This window comes from Seriola lalandi, unplaced genomic scaffold (assembly GCF_002814215.2).
Source record: "Seriola lalandi dorsalis isolate HSWRI2012SDOR001 ecotype SW California unplaced genomic scaffold, Sedor1 jcf7180002054832, whole genome shotgun sequence".
NCBI lineage: Eukaryota > Metazoa > Chordata > Actinopteri > Carangiformes > Carangidae > Seriola > Seriola lalandi.
Window position 1 is genome coordinate 82853 of NW_019525385.1, and position 18205 is coordinate 101057.

Below are 18205 nucleotides of genomic sequence, written 5' to 3' on the forward strand. Positions count from 1 at the left end.
GTAACTCTGGGCTTCATAAATATAGTGGGGTAGAAGTATAAATTCACAGAAAGTAGATATACTGAAGTAAAAAGTAAAATAAAACATACGTGATCCCTACCTGGATACATTTATTAATAGCAGCAGAGTCACCAGGAGGTGGTTGAGATGTGTGGCGGGTGTACAAAGAGCTCAACTGTTACACCAGACGTTTAGGCAGCAAAAGCACTTTGTTTAAGATTAGGGAAACATGGTGGTTTTGGTTCAATTTAATAACACTGTATCTGAAGTCACTGCGAACCCCTTCTGTGTAAAACCAGAGCACAATCTTTCTATGACCTTAACTAAGTGCTCCCAACATAACCATAAAAAAAAAAGCTTGATAATGCTGTAGTCACTACTAATAGATATTCTCCTGCAAGACTGTGGTCAAAAGAATATGTTGTCAGTTTCTGACACTTTCAGTATTAGCATATTTGCAACTTGCCAAATAAGCAAATTAACATTTCCTCATTATATTAATAGAATACATGATCTTGTCACAGTTGTGTTTCTTTTTAAAACATACTGGCAGTTTCAAATGAGTTGTATATAAATGTAATTCCTCAGAGGCAGGTTTACACAAGTGCACTTTGAAAATACTCGAGACATGTATTTGTTTAAAAAAGGGCGTTAGCTTCAAAGCAGTGCTGTGTGACAGTTAGTGGTGTTTAATGCATGTAGAGACACTTTAGTAAAGTCAAGTTCAGAAGTGGCTTTTGACCGGCCTTGGAAACACCGCTCTTGTGAAATCCCTGAGGCGCTATAGGCGTCATTTTCACTACTGCCATTTGTCACCTCAGCATTTCCCATTTTCTTTCCATGATCATGGTCCAGAAACTAAGAAACATCTGGCACCAAACCAGAGACTCGACTTGATCTTTCAAATACTCCACATATGTGGCTCCTATTGCACATGGCATCTCAGATACTCAAACTGTCGGCCTTCTCCTGTGTATCGATATCACAGCACCCCTCTAGCCTTTTAGCTCCTGTTGCTTCACACTCATATTCCTGTGCCATTATCTTGACCGGGATACCACTCCTTAAAAGCCCATCAATGCAAATTTCCCCCTGGAGCTCATTCTCTGTTTTGTTTTTTTTTCCTTTGATAAGCGAGGGCTCATCCCTCTCCTTTTTGGGACACACACACAACCTCCCCCCCCAACCTACTTTCTCCTGACAGATGACTTCACTCACTCATTGTAGACGGACCCCAGGATAGGCCCCTTAGGCATGCATAGTTAGGGCAAATCCCCAAACACACACATATACACACGCACACACACTATTGGTGCAGCTAACCTTGTATAGAGGTTGTAGCCTTAGTAAAACCCCCAAAAGCCTCCTAATCCTGTTCCACCAGGCCAAGGAATAAAGTGAACCCTTCTTTGTCTATTCCGTACCATGCCATTGTCTGACTGAGAGTTTTACAAGACTAAAAAAGGCATAAGATACATAAAAATCCTGAGTTGAATTGAATGATTTAGATCAAAAACTTTGTACTGTAATACTCTCAGGCCTCTCTGAAATGCAGTTCAAGACGAGGTGGAGCCAGGCTGTTTTCTTTCAGCAGCGCATTTTTATTAACGGCCTTTTTTACCGCAATAGATTAGTTGTCATTGTGGCTTGTGTTCACAGTGACATCCTTGACATCCTCCTTTGCCAATATGATGTTTACTTTCCAGAACTGGTTTTTCCAGATTGTGTGAAGTGTTTCTGAACATTGCAACTTGTTTGAATAGGTAAACCTGAAACTGTACTTGAAGTACAGTACTTTTTTTTTCTGCAGGTGTATGTTTTGGCATGGGTGTGTTCTTCCCCTAAGCCAAGAAATTCCTGCCTAATGTTCAGCAACAGTTGAGCGAGTCTGATTTCTGATTTCTTTTTTTCTCACAGCTGTAATGTTTACTAAAAAGCCAAAGTAAAGCCAAGACCCTGCTGAACAGTGTCAGTCTGGTATGCGTTCCTCTATTTAAATAGAGCTTTTCTCTTGAGATTGAGTCTCTGGAGCTGTTCAAAGACCACTTAATTTTACTAGGGGAGTTTCAGCCATGCAGTTAATCACGTCTGTATTGTTTACGCGCCTGAAAAAAAGTTATTCAGACTTTGCCTTGTTATTCAAAAGCCTCAAGGACTTGGAAGTTTAACATTTTAAAGGAGAATATAATCACTGCTATTTTCAGTGCATGCGTTTGTAAAACAGCTGGAGCGTCACCAAATGTTCAGACTCAAAAAAGAATGTTCAATGGGCATTACACTTAATTTTCCAACATAATTCAGAACAAAAGGCGAAACTGCACCTGTCTGTGTGTGAGTGACATTTTAATGAGTGAGGAGTTTGGAAGATTTCTGCAAAAAGATAAGAAGATTATTTGCTGTCAAGTCCGTGGTTCCAAACCCCCTACAGCCCAGTCAATCAGTAGAGTTAATTATTTATAATACTGAAGTGGATGTAATTGCAATATTTTTTCATACAATTGAACTGTCAGTGTTTGTGTTGGTTTTTATTATGTTTTCATTTGCACAACTTGGAGTCACAGATTTCCACCATTTCTCCATTACTTTTAGCTCCTTCAACTACACCCTTCATGTTTAGATAACTGTTTCAACTTCTGTGCTCACTTGCTAACACAGTTTTAATCACAACCTGTGGTGTTGTGCTGAATCTGCACCTGGCTGTTTTATAATCAAACTGTAATTTTCTTCTTTTTTTTCTTTTTCTTTTTTAAATTAGTCACAATCTTCTCACATAACCCCCCACTCCCCACCCAGCAGCCCCCGGGGGCACTGGCAACCTGTTTGGGAATCCCTGTTTTGAATGATACAGAAAGTGTGAACAGGTTGAACAGGACTGCTGGAGTCATGTCCCTGCTGTGTGTTTGTTGTGAGAACAGTTCTTTACCTCTGTGCATGCACGCACAGGGGTAATTTCAAGCTGTGTAATCTCAGTGACTCAATGCTTTTTTTCATATTTGGTAGATGTTTTATGTGTGAAATTCTATCCCAGAATCCTTTGAGACCAAACTCAGGAAGAGGTCATACATATTTATTTGGCTCACGTCTTTAACTTTCATGGTTTTGTCTTCTTTTATCCCTTGTATGCCCCCCCACAAAAGATAGGAACTTCCTTGTAATGTTACTATTCTCTTCACAGCTTGTTTTGACTGCTGCGCCACTCTCAAAAACAGAAACTGTGAACGGCAGGAAGCCATAATAGCAGGAATAGAAATTATCTCTCGTGTCCCAAAGTCGGCTAACTTTGCCTTCAAGATGATAAGGCTGCTAATAATAAGAGTCTCATACTTGGTTGTGGACACTCTTGACTGAGGAAGTAATTAAGTTCAAGCAGTTTATCAGTGACTGGCCGGAGATGTGCTGTCTTTGTGTGATAAAGAGGAGCTGGTGAGGTATGCCCTTTCTCTCAAGTGTCCACCCCACCCTATTTTACATCCTCTCCTCCTCCTCCATCCACTTCCCTTAGGGGAAGCCCAAAGCGGATAGAGGCTAAGAGCCACACAACTCAGCCATCATGTCACTCATCTTCAGCCTGTCCCTCCCCGCTCTCCTCAAATGTCCAATCAGGCTAATTTTAGCCCGTGTTAGAGGGCTGTGTTAAATTTGGCAGTGTGTCCCCTAAGCGTGCCACGATGCAGATCCATTTGTACCGACTGTGTGCATGGAAAGGCACGCTCTCTTTCTTGTTTTCATTTTTGAAATGGTTTTCCCATGTGCCTTCTATTTTACAGTGAGCAGAATTAGCATAGGAAGAGCTATTTGTAAGGGGGGGGCTTCACAGCATTACAGCATTAGCAGACATGTGATACAGTTTTTAGAATGCCTTTCCCGTTCAATGATCGGAGATAAAAAAGCTGTTTTTAGCATCCAAACACATAATTGAACATATTAACAGTGGACAGAGGTAGAATACAGTACATTAAGTCACTACTGCTGAGACACTGTGTTATGTAAACACCTATGACTCGTGGCGGCTCATTACAGCTATTTGAAACCCACTGTGTGCTGTCGTTAAAGAGAAGCCTTTTGGGAAATCCAATCTTTGAATATAATGGCCGAGGAAAATGTCTGCATTTTCACACCGTAGGCTCTCACTTTTCGTAACAGTCCATGAAAGTGAAGATAAGAGTAGTGCGATAAGTAAGAAAATGTGGCTTATTATGACAGGACTCTGAGCTAAAGACAGAGAGAGGCTCAAACACAGCTGAGTTTTATTGGCTTCCAGTGGCTTCATATGCATCTCTTATCTCTTCAGTGTTACATAAAGCTGTAATGTCACCACTGGCCTGCAGCTACTGTATGCCCCCCACTTAAAGTCCTGATGTGTTTTCTAAACATGTAAACACTGACATATTTGTCCATATTGCTGAACTACAAGCCTTACAGCAGAGAGTGTATTAGAATGAATATGTTATAAAGCGGAGAAGCCAGAAGCCACCATTTGTTTACAGTGGCAGGTATGATGAATGAACACCTTGCAGACAGTGAATATAAAACAAACCAGTGTTGTACATGGGAATACGCAGGATACTAAGTGGGTGTATGAATTAATTTTTGTTCTCCGGACACTTCCTCCCCACTTTCAAGTACTTTAAATGTAACCGCTTTATTCACCGTCCAAACAAAGTTATGATGTTATTCAACGAAAAGAGGAAAAAAGGCATTGTGTGTTAGTTCAGATTGAATTCTCTATTTCAACACAACACAAACAAGTGATTACGTAACATTCCTGTTTTTTTTTCCACAGACAGTGAGATGGTCCCACTAGACTGCCTGCGTCCTCGTTCTTTTGCAGCCGCCCACCAGGCCTCTATTCAGCGAAATGGCGATGACCCTCGCCTTTCCATCAGCCTGTGTGACCTAAGCCTGCAGCAGCAGGAGATGCATCTGGAGGAAGATGATGAGGAAGAGGAACGGCTACAACCCTTGAGCTCCAACTCCTGCCATGTGCCCCAAAACTCTCAAAACTCACAGCAGTGTTCGCTGCTGCCCAGCCATTTGGACACTGATCTACACTTCCACTCGATGCACGGCATCCATGTAACTGTGCTGGATAAGCACACGGTTGCACGGCTGGATCACCGTGGTGACGAGAGGACCCTGGTGTTCACCAGCCGGCCGATGCGCTGCTCAGAGACTGTGTTTATCAAGGTGAAGGCAGGTGTCACGCGGCCTGGTTCTCTTTCTTATGGTGTGACATCATGTGACCCCGCCACCCTGAGGCCCAGTGACCTCCCATCCAACCCAGAGTCCCTGGTTGACCGCAAGGAATTCTGGGCCGCGTGTCGGCTGGCGGTGCCACTCCACAGTGGGGATATCTTGGGCTTTGTGGTGAACTCAGATGGGGAGGTCATGATGAGCCATAATGGCATCAGTGCAGGGATGCAGCTGTGTGTCGATAACTCCAGGCCACTCTGGATGTTCTACGGTCTGCACGGCACCATCACACAACTCAGGATTTTAGGTATGTTCATCTGATCTTTGCTACATACAGTATCTTACAAATGTCTGTCAGCTGCCTAAAAACAGCTATATAATCTTAAATATGTTTGGGAATATAAAACAAAATCTTTTTGAATTTGACAGTTCAGGAAAAAAGGAGACTTTCACAATAAGGGACTGTTATTGTCCTCAAACATAATTACTAAGTTTCATTCATTTCCAGTGCCTTCATATTCCTATTCAGATCATTGCTTGCAGTAAGGCGACTGGGACATCTAACCTCTAACTCTATACTGTTACATTATACTTTCATCTATTTAAGGTAAAGAAATCCCATATTTCATCGAAGCAAAAAATAAAATGTACCTTCACAGACCAACAGTTTCTTATTAGCGTTAGTTTTAGCATTAGTTCAAATATTTAATTAAACCATGGTTCCAGGAATTGAACATGTTTCACAGATCTTCACAGGACGTCATTAGTAATTTTCCATTCAGAATGTAATCCAGTCTGTGATCCTTCAGTGACCTATGGAGGATGACTTCCCACTCAGCCGAGTCATGAAATAGTTTCCCCCTCCTTTGCTGTCTGGGCTGCTCTCTTGACTTTTTATCAACTCATATATCTCTTAGGAATTTACATTCTACTCCCACAGTTTGCACATGAATGTTAACTTTGTACCTTCAGTTGAACAGGATTTCTGTCAGCTCGGGTTGACACCAGCAGGTTTTCACACAATGATACATTAACTGAAAGTACCCTGATGTTAATCATGTGCAGTGTTGAGATGGACGTGGGTCCAGATGTGCATTTTAGTTTGAAAAACATAAACATGCTGAAAATATGTTGACAATGTGTGGAGAAACAGTCTTCGGGTTTGTCTCACAGTGAAGATCTTCAGGACATGTTCTTTGTGGCTACAGTACTTACAGTATGTTGTGGCAATTTTCACTTAATTTGGAGAATTTCAAAAGACAGTTTAGGAGAGAATATTAAATCCCTGATATCACGAGTCAAGAACATTGACATCCTGCACAAATCTTCAGTGAAAAGGTAAATGAGCTTCACTAAAATTTGCTCAAATCCAATTTATGTTTAAAATATTTAGTATGACTTGCTGAGGTTTAAGAGTCCTGCACTTAATGGATTTCAAATTCTCAATGTTTCATAAGAAATAGCTGAAGTGTTGCTTGGACATTGCATATTATGATGTGACTGTGAAATACTGCAGAGTGCAGCAAGCACAAGTGTGAGTGCTTTTGATTTGTTTACAGTCGCTGCAGCTAAAGACACTCTTCTTAATTCTCTGAAAAACATCCTCATCCAGCAGTGTTGCATTCTGGTTAAGTTGATAATGATTCTGTCAAAGCAGGTTATAGTTCTTTTCACTTGAAATTCATAATTAGAGGTGGAGTTTTCTGAGAAACTTCACAGATGGTTAGAATTCACTGGTTTTCTTAGAATTTGTTGATTCCCCCTAATTCTTTCTCATGATTCATTTCTGGATTACAGTTCCTCCTCTCCTCTCTTTCATGTAGTCAGTCAGACCAGGGCTGAGGAGGTTATTTCTGTCCTGCGTGGGCTCCCAGCAGCCAGCATTATGTATCAGGAGGGGGGCCCATGATAGCTCCTCATGATGCCCTCCATATGCATTATTAAAATGTAATTGCACGGAGGTTTGAGATGCTGGGTTTTCCACCCACAGCACATTCCCATAACAGTGGTCCTCCAATCGTCTCTGTATGTCCTCTTTTCCTCGTGCACCCCACACCACCCCCCAGCCCCCACCCCCCGATTCTTTGGGGTTTGAGCGTTCTTCGACTCATTACCCACTCCAGCTGTGGGGAGTGCATTTGTGACGTCTCTGCTCACCCACTCGCTGCAGCCGCACGCCATGAGTTGCCATGGAAACATCTAGCCACTGAGGCAAGTGACAGTTTGTCATGGCGGGGTGTTGTCGAGCCTGTGAAGTGGAACAGATGGAAGTCTGCTACTCTCACGTGTTCATTTTATCCGTGTTATATTAGAAATGAAGATTTTATCATTTCATCTACGATACTCAGAATCAATAACGGCTCACATTATATCGTCATTACAGGTGTCCTGCTCTGGGTTTACATATGTTTCTGCATGTGCTCAGCTGTAATCTTAAAGCTGCTATAATCAATGTTTTCATATTAACAATCGATCAAATGATTAAGTGTATGGGAAAGGGGTCACTCTTACTGACAACCCACAGCTCTACGAAGCATTCTAGCATCTTTTGTCTCATTGTTTTGAATTTATGGTCTACAGTTTAATGCTTTGGTTCAGGGTCACCGTTTTCAGTGTCATTTTCAGCCGCATCAGGAAGCAGTTTTCTGTGAAAAAGCTCAAAATAAACAATCAAGCAAATAACAAATTATAATAAAACTGGTTATCACACTGCCCCTAATCATGGTAGTATAATAAAAAATAGAAACTTCTGTATTGTAACCCTACTTAAAATCTTTCCTTGTACTTTCTGATAAGTTATTGTTGTATGTGCATCTTTGCTACAAAGAGCACTGTGCTGTATTTTTGACTGATATCTATTTATAGTGAGTTTTTAGGACAATGTTGTTTTTTTCGGCCCTAAGTAATGCCAGCAGTCTGAGAGGCAAGACCAAGGGCATCATTGCACCACATGCTGCTGCAACTTGAGCTCATTGCTTTGACCACATGATAATCACTGAAGACCACAGATGATTATATCACCATTTTTATTAACTCAGATGTTCTCTCATCTGGATTCTGGTAGCAGGTCAGTAAGAGAGACTTCAGTAAGAAAATCAACCTGAACCAACAAAAGGGTCCCCCGCCCACTCCTCTCTCTCTCCACCCCAGTAGAAATTACACTTACCATGCACCAATAGGCAGACAAAGTTAGGAACTAGCTGGTTGCTAAAGAGCCAGGAGTTAAAAACAGAGCTAAAAGGAGGACAAATATCAAACTTACATTTACCAGGTGGATGTGCTGGATGTGTAAATAAACAGTTGTTTGCTTGCAAGTTCACCATATCAACTTAGAAGGTGATATTATTTCTGTGTTGTGTTTACAGCTTGTTTCCATTATCCACAAGTGGCCAAAAGAGAAAAAATAAATAAATCAGGTGATGCAGGTTTAAAAACCTTATTCAGACACCAACAGAAAATGAAATAGCCTGATGGGCTGCGACAGAATTCTCTAGGTTTGATAAGCAAGTGTTGAAAGCCACCAAACACATTCTCCACCACAAATAAGTCCCCTGTGCTGCCTGCATAGCAAAAGACATTCACATACTCATTCCTGGTGGCACAGGCAGCACTAAATTCATAATACATGGGAAGATGAAAGGTACCCTTGATGATAGGGTACATGAATAGACATGAAGGTTATCCATTCTGCCTTATTAGAGTTGACCGAGACATTTGCTAACAGCCGGGCTGCCACATAGGTCATGTTAAGTGGGTAATGGAAGGGTGTATAAATGCTACTGTATGCATACTGTAGCATGTATACAGAATCAACAAATAGATGACTCTCACTAAATCTGGAAATGTTTGTTCAGAAGTCCTGTGCTCATGCAGACTTTGCTACAACTGTTGATTTTTTTTTAGCAGGAAACTGGTTGTTGCATGACTAAAAAGCTACTATGGTTTGTTTATGTAGGCTGAAACTGAGACTGCAGTGGTTGAAGTGGTCCAGGGAGAAGGCATCAGTACGGTGCGATGGATCAGAGCACGTAGCTAGAGTTATGCAACTAAACTGTATACATTTTTGTGTTAACAACAGACCACATAAATGTGTGTTTTTGTTTTTTACGCTTCAATTTAAATTTTTTTCTCTGTAATTTCTCACCATTTTTGGTTCTTTTTTTTGCTGTTTCTCCACTTCACATTCATTTTAGGAAAATCTGTGGGATAGGATGTGACCTACCAATATTAGATAATTTGACACACAGAAGGATGTCAGTGCTAAGCAAATGACCAGCCTGACAGTGTTGAAATATTTCTGCCATGGTCAGTTGAAGGACAATGTTTAAACAACAATGCAGTGTGCCTGCCAGGCAAACTAGATCAGAATTTGTCCATGGAATCAGGGTCAGTATTCTCATCTGTTAGGAGACATGAGCTACCAATATGTGAACTGATGCCAAAGCCGGTGGTGCAGCTCGGGACAGATCATACGGGACAGACAACAGATAGTCTGTGGAAGCGTTTTGTACCCTACCCAGAGGGATCATGGGCTCATGAAGGAGGAGGGAGGAGAGGGTGGGGGTGCCTGGTGTCTCTGACGAGACTACACCAACTCATAGGCTCTTGACTCACTCACACCCACCCACATGCAGACACTGTGGACTCACAAGTCATCTGCTTGGTGATAGAACAGATTTAATGTGTGTGTGTGCGTGTGTGTGTGTGTGTGTGTGTGTGTGTGTCAGACTGAGACGGTGAGAGAGATGCAACAAGACATCAACTCTCCTCCATTTAACTAATTACCAGCTCTGACTACTAACATCTCAGAGATGCACAGTGTGAACGATGGAAATATTTGACTCCTTTTACTTTCATTGATTATCTGTGTGCCGGTGAATCTTTGGTGTGACCCAGATGTCTCTTCTGTACCGTCAGGGTCATCTCTTCACCCAGACCTCCGAGGCCCGTCGGTTCCCGGCTCCCCATCCTGTACACCCAACACCCCCACAATGCTTTGCAGCGGCAACTCAGAGCCTAACCTCAGCACACCCTTGAACATCAACCTCAATTCAAGCCTCAACTCCAACTACCACACAGTCTTTTCTTCCTCCACAGGTTTGTACATATGGTCCAATTTATCCCTTTCTCTTTTCTTTCTTCATTCTCCATCTTTCCTCACTTGTAGTGGAAGATTTGCCAAATTTTAATTTTGAGAAAAACCAGATCATCCTCACAAATGAAGTATTTACATATGCATGTATGTGCATGTATTCCGTGTCCAGATTGTTGCGATTTTTTTCTTTTGTGTTTATCTTTTTTTTTTTTGTTTATGAAACTGATTAAGAAGTAGACATGCAGGAGAGCAATAAAACAGCCAGCAGCACACAAACACTGGCTAAACAGCACCAAGACATCGACTCACGATATGCATGTTCGAAGCAAACATGAAGCAAATATTTACCTCAGTGATGTGAAGCAGTGATACCCAACATCACTGCAGTCCCAAGCTGCAGACAGCATGACAGGACAACTCCTGGCAGATAATGGCAGCAGAAGGAGCAAGAATTGCAACACAGACACAATTATTGCTCCATAAAGTTGTCCTGACGCTTCATGAGTAGAGAAAAACAGTGGGCAGGGTATTGACAGCTTAAATAAAAAGGTGCGTTGGACATATGCTGTAGCGAACAGAGCCTGTCAGAGTGTGTTGTCTGCCTGAACTACCCTGAGGGTTCCCTCCATCTTTTGGCAATGTTTCTTTTTGTTTTCTCTCTCACACTCAGTCACACATCCCTTAAGTCCTTTCTCTCATCACCTCAGGTACAACCCCGAGCTCTCCATTTTCCAGCCACCCAGAGTCCCCTACCTTCCCATCCTGCTCGTGGAGTGACGAATGCACCATTTGCTACGAGAACGTGGTGGACACGGTCCTCTACGCTTGTGGACACATGTGTCTCTGCTACGCCTGCGGCCTCAAACTCAAGAAGATGGCCAATGCTTGCTGCCCCATCTGTAGGAGGACAATCAAAGATATCATCAAGACGTACAGGAGCACGTAGGCTCGTGTTAAACACCGTGTCGCATCATCAGGCTCAGCTCAAGGTTGTCGAAGCCATGTAAAGACTTTGTTAAGATGGACACAGCACAAGTGAAAGCCCCACTTGTTTGTGTGTGCAATCTGGCTCAGGTACTCTACAGCAGGACTTTAAACTCCATAATTATAACATTTTATCCATGTTGTGTCTAATGCTCATCATTGGAAGGCTCACAGTGGTCCTTTCCTGTGAAGACCCAGCAATGAGATTCATCAGAGACCATCAAAAAATACAGTGTTGATCAACAGGAACAGCAGATTGGACCTTGACCTACTATTGTCCAGTGATTTGTGCATCTGTTGAGGAGAAAGAGTAATCTGAAGAGGCATCTGTCAGACTTCATGCAGAGTAACCCTTCATTCTGCGGGCTATAGATACCAGTAAGGAATGAGTAGAAAGACAGAGAGAGAAAACGTTGCAGCATTTCTAAAATAAGCCATTTTTGAATGAGTAGAAAATGCTCCTCATGCAATAAAACACAATGAAATGCCTAAACCTAAAGGGTAAAGTAATCCTTATCTCAGTTGTATAATAAATGAAGTGTTTTGTTGGATACTTCACGACCTGCTGTGCTTCCGTGAACTTCAGGCAAGGCGAGATGGCGCGATGGGTAAAAAAGTGTGAACATTGTCACCATAGAAGGTCACGCTTGCGGTGAAATGAGGATGTAAATCAGTGAGGAGGGAAGCGAGGGAGGAGAGAGAGAATGTTGTAAGTGTGGGATGTAGACAGGGGCACATGCGCTGTGTGTCTGCACATCGTTTCAATGCCACGAAGAGTGTTTGCTCACTCAGGCAGACCACATACATAAGAAGTTTGTATAAAAGCCTGTAAAATGCAGGACTTGCATGGATTACATGTCCTGCTGCTTGGCAGCCGTCCCCCGCCACCTAGTGCTGCTCAGTAAGCCTGCCGGATGCTGCAATTGGACAAGTCATCTAAATAAACATTGGTGGGCAGTGAAGTATTTTTAAAATGTTGAAAGAGCACATAAGGATGCAAGAAACCCATGAAACACTAAGTTACAGATGGCTTTGCTTACTTCAGGTTACGCACTCCTCTTTCATTATGTACATTAAAGTAAAACATAAATACTCGCTTTCACTGATGATGTTTTTCAGTGCACTGTGTCTTCAAGTGGAAAGAAATTCACACGTGTGCAGTTAGTGACAAGGATGTAGCTTGTTATTGTGGGACATTGTGAGAATTACATTTGCATATCAGTTTCTGAGTGCTGCTCTCCGTCTGTAAAAGCAAACTCCAAGGACATTTTCACTTGACTAATCTCATGCATTATGTACTGCTTTGAATTGTTGAGAAATACAAGCTATTTTCAGGTGTTATTTTGGCCTTGCTGAAACATCACTCAGTAATCTGTAAAGTGGTAAGTGCTGATTATTATTTTTTTTTTTCAAAGTTTTGAAGCTTGTCATCTCGCAGCTGTGGAGGGAAAACTAGCAGTTATGTTGTAAAAGGTTTGCGTCACAGTTACGTTTTTCTTGTGTGCCTTTAAAAAGAGAAGTCTGGACACACTCTGGTATGTTAGGCTCATCTCTCTACAAAAAAAACAAAAAAAAAAACAAGAGGAATACTGAGGTTCATATTCATCTTAAAGTCACTCTTACACAGGTGTGATGTCTCTGACGTGAGCAGGTGTAACCACACAACCTACCAATACAAAGCTGTCGTGTTTGACTTTGAAGCAAACATTTCAGTGCGTTTAACATCAGTGTGCGAATTTATTCACTGCCTAAGATGAAATGTTTAAATATCGCCTTGTCCCCTCTGTCACTGCATTGCATAATACTGGAATTTTGTTGTGCTTTAGAGACGCCCAGCCTTTACATTTCTACCTGTTTTCTTCCTGACCAAATATGACCTAGAGGAAATGAAATATTGTGAAACATTTTTGATAGAAAAATGGTATTAATGAGTGTAATATTAACTGTACATTATGAGGATTATTTATTTTGTCAGTGCTACTATAAAAAAAAATATCAGTTTATTTTATATGTATGGCTATAGTGTCCAAAATGTAAGAGTATTTCATTGTTGCATAGTCAAAGAATATAGAAAACTTTATTCTCATGAAAGACTCAATGGTTGTGACAGCTGATTTTCACTTGAAGGAGTAGTGTGGATGATGTTTTGGGAAATACGCTCATTCACTTTGCGGCAAAGAATTAGACAAGAGGATCAATACCACTCAAATTCCAAATTATAGTGCCTGATGTTATACTAATACTCATCTATATTTCAGAAGGAAACAGTCTTTTTACTGCACTACAGTTATCTGAAAGCTGTAGTTATTAGTTACTTTGCAAAGTAAGATTTTACACACAAAACACAATTGGCTTATAAAATGTGATGTATTGTTATAGAATAAAGTAGCTAACAGAATAAACTGATTGAAATGAGGTCATCTGTGACCGTGCTACAGCTTTGAAATGCTACTGTCACACCAATACATCAGGAATAGTTAACATTATAATAACGTGGGCGGGACATTTTTCCGAGGGAGCCATTTTTACTTATGATACTTAAAGTGCATTAGATTTAACATTGCATACTAGCTTACTTTTACATTAATATAACTATAGTTTTATAATCACAGTATATCCAATGACAATGTGACAATGCGAAAGGTGTTGCCTGTATATATGAACCCACAGAGTTATCACCTGAAACTGCAGCTCCCTTCAGCTTCACAGAGTTATATTGTGAGTTTTAGCTGATTGTTTAGCCGTCCAGACTTCAACTTTACTGTTTCGGTTCACTCTCACTGCTCTCATCATGTCGTCACAGCAGGCAGCCGCTTTCAGCGAAAATGCTCTGAAAACCCATTGTACACTACCGGCTAAGCACCAAACAGCAGACACACACAGTTACCGAACAGCTGAGCCAGACCAAACACAGAGCTTATAGAAACACAACTCCAAATGAATGATTATGTTGCTACATAACTGTTTGCTGGAGCCCAACTTTAAAGGTGATGGTATGTCCCTGGTGGATTTTGTTAACTCTGAACAGAGTATAGTTGTATCCCCTGTTTCCAGTCTTTATGCTAAGCTAAGCTAAGCTAACCACCTGCTAGCTAAAGTCACTCACAAAGGTGAGAGTGGTATCAATCTATTCATCTAACTCTTAAATAAGCATATTTCCCAAAATGTCAAACATCTACTTTAATGTCATATACTAAAATATGGTATTGGAAGGGAATGAAATGTGTAAAATTGCCGTTGGTTACTTATTAGTTGGTAAAATTATGTTGTGCATATTTAAATTCTATCTTGACTTTGTGTTGTAGTGAAGCAGGCGTGCGTGGTTCCCCATATGGTCATAATTCTGACAGCCTGTTTTTCAAATGTGACCAAATATTTGCAGTCCAAACAAAACCAGCAAGTAGGTAAAGGTGGGCATTGTGCACTTTGGACAAGAAAATCAGCTCATAACTTTGGTTTCCTGGACTTGGGATTTCTATTTGACGTTTAAAAAAAAAAAAAAAAAAAAATGGTTTCTGAATTTGCTAATTATGTTCAGTTTGTTAAATAAAGTTTAAGTCTGAATCACTGGCTTTGTACATGCTTTTATTTCTTATTAATTACATGGAAAAAAAAATTGAGCCCATCCAGCTCTTCTTCGGGTCTACAGGAGAACCTATCTAATTAGGTTCAGGCATTCAACTCAGATTGCAACAAACTTAGAACTGGCCATTTCCATTTCTTATTATGTTTTATGCACAGCAGGAAACTGAAGTCAATCTGGCACAGAAGAGGCCATATGAGAGAGCATTAGTGTCATTACCTTTACCCAAAACGTACATTATACAAATGTTTGATGATGGATTAACCTTTTAACGCAAGAAAATTCAAATTGAACAACAGTTAGAGAACAAAAAGGCAGCCATCTCTCAGATGCCTAACACCCAACACAATCACTCTCCACAGTAGTATACTTGACTAACATCCTGCCATATACTATATGAATAACAAAGGCAAGGGCTTTTAGTAAACAGCTATAACTCAGAGAGAAACTGTTTAGAGTTGTGGTATGTAGACCTGGCCAGAGTGAACATCATCTGTTATTTACTACCCCGCGGGCCTGGCTCTAATGCAGCACTGTTTTATGCTGCACTCCAATAGGCACCAATACAACCCATGACGTCCGGACATGAAACAGGCAGCGGTGGCTGCCATTCATGGCGAAGTGTTCTCAGAGGTGAGAGGGAAATACACAGGCAGTGTCTGTGAAAGTGACATGAATACAGTATATCTCACTGGTGTCTGTGTACACACAGACTTTCCACTCAGACCTCTCAGTGAACCTCGCTGCTGGCCTCCTGAAGGCTTAAGGGCTTGGTAGACTTGTTTGAGCTGTGTTGCGGTATCGCCTCTAGACAGCTGTTTGGTCAAACACACACATCATCTATTAAGTATCAAATTTGTATTCCAAAAAAGCTTTACACTATTGATTCTGAATTTTAACGGGACATCAGACAGTCTGAGTTTGTGTTTCTTCCTCTCTTGTAGTTAAGGCTTTAAGCTTTTGGTGTTCAGAGTGATGTAAAATCTTTCCCTCAGTCAGATTTGCAGTGTCGAGGGACAGACTGTGAGGAGACGTGCAATTATATCAAAAAGTGCAACTTTGTTGATAGTCTAAAGTATCAATTGAGTAATTCACCCCTACACTATCTAATTACAGTATTGATGAAGACAGAAGTGAAGGTGACTGTGATGCTGTGTCCGATCTGCACCTAGATGCTGAGTGCTGCTGCCCTCCAGTGGCCAGAAACCGCAACAACACCTTGTGCACAGCACACAAAACCCCTCAGCAACGACACCATCAGCAATGTGAGGATTTAGACCTTACAAAATGTTGAAATGTTTAAAAAATATATTGAAAGAAAATGCACTGAAACGTTCAGACTTTTTTTTCTCACAATAACATAAATCATTTTGGCAAAATACTCAAAATCTACTTCTTACTGTAGTTTTTTTCAGAGCTTTAAAGCACATCTTACAGTCTTCATCAGTTTGCACAGCTTTAAAACTACTATTTCTAAAGTCAAGAATGAACGTCCACACTCAGTGTTTACATTTTGAGTTTTGATTTACACAATACAATACAATACAATACAATACAACAACTTTTGACTGACGTACACAACTTCCATATTTGAGCATATTTGAGCTACCTCACCTGCACATCTTACATTTCTTTGTTTGTATTTCTTACATCAATAATGTACTATTTGCAAGCATAAATAAACTCATAGCCTCCTCTACACATGAGTACAACAATCAAGGAAATGCAGACACAATGACACACACCCAGTAGCCAAACATGTTAAAGTATAAAGATGACCAACAAACACTCATAACTTAGTTTCAAGCCAGCGAGTGGAGTATGAGTGTAGAGATCCCAATAGAGGAAACTGACAGTGGGATGGACATATTTCAGATTCAATTCCTGTGGGCTGTAGATCTTATTATATTTCAGGCACCAAATCCAATATATCAGCAATGTGCAGTGTCTGACACTGGAAAACTGCATCAGTGTTTTGATTTGGTGTTTCTCTGATTATAGCTGATGGCGACAGTATTACAAGACAACTCCACACTGGTAAGTTAAACTTTTGCTTTGTCAGTTGATGCTAAATTAAGCAGCCCAGTAACCACAGAATGAAAGCCATCTAAACCAAAGTCAAATGTGCAAGTTCTCCCAAAGCAGAAACTCTCGGGGTTGAATTGCACCACGACCTGGCTCAAAGCTATGGGTAAGAAATGAAAGGGATGTCAGGCAACCAAGTGTGATCTAATTTATTTGAATAACAGCATCAAGCTGGTCAAACACTTCAATTGTATTGTATATAAACAGATAGGGTTTATACTAGACATAAACACGTTCAGTATTGAGATGTTTTACTTTTTCCAAAGCAGAAAGCTTTTAATGCAAGACAACAGAGATGGGAGAAAGTCTGAAGACCTGAAGGTTCTGTAACCGATCATCAGTGAAACTAGATGTCGCACTACACCACCAGTATCTCAGACCAAAACAAATACTTCGACGGAACCCCCCGTCCCCCTCCCTTCACGTTTTCCGTCATCAAGGTGTTACGAAGCCCAATGCACGCGGACAGTGAACACAACAAGAAGCACAACTGAACAAAGTTAGCGCGTGTACACCAGAGCCAACAACAAACAATCGTCCACAACCATTAGAGCATGCTAACATTGCCCCTGACTGCAGTAAGCCAGCTAGCCATAAAAAACATTTGCCAAACAAATTCAAAATAAGGATAACAGCAAGTTAGCTAGCAGGTCATCGTGCATTCTGCAGCCGGTCACTAATGAAAACAGGCATAACATTATGTTGTAATGTGTACTTACACATTGATGAGAAGAAGAGCTAGTTCCGAGTTAAGCTGGAGCCCTTTAGCAGCTTTTGGGACTCTCCATCTTGGAGAACCAAGACTTGGCTCCACGGATGGACTGGGAAATAATTTAGCCTCAGACTTATCTTCTGGGTCTGGACAGGAAAGACACTGGCTAGGCCGGTAAAAACGTTTACCTGAACTTTATGGATGTTTTGACATGGATTTAAGTGAATAGTCTTAATGGCCAGTCCGCCATTGCTCTGGTCTTATCTCTTTATTTGTCATGGGCTTTTTCAGACAAAAAACGCACTTTCCTTAATGTGTTTGGCCTTGGAGGTATGTACTCTACTGAGTGCCATTCTAGTTATTACAATACTAAGAACTTACATTGTGCTATGTTCTCTTTCCACTTGCAATCCAAATGTTAGTATTTTTTTTTTAATTAACATTACATCTCTTATCACTGTTAGTCAAGTCTGAAGTCCTCAAATTTGTGGGTAATTCTGATATGATTTGAGTATGTGATTCTAGTCCCCCACGTCTGCAATACAATTAAGAG

General features: G+C 40.9%; 1 protein-coding gene across 1 annotated transcript in view; it reads left to right on the forward strand.

Annotated features, from left to right (window-relative positions):
- Positions 1-14840, forward strand: part of LOC111670068 (E3 ubiquitin-protein ligase NEURL1) — a 31900-nt gene extending 17060 nt beyond the window's left edge. Inside the window, exons 4-6 of the mRNA XM_023426624.2 lie at positions 4784-5500; positions 10111-10290; positions 10996-14840. Of these exons, the coding sequence (XP_023282392.1) occupies positions 4784-5500; positions 10111-10290; positions 10996-11234 (1136 nt within the window). The 3' untranslated portion in view covers positions 11235-14840. The remainder of the gene's footprint in view (positions 1-4783; positions 5501-10110; positions 10291-10995) is intronic.
- Positions 14841-18205: the final 3365 nt, after the last annotated feature.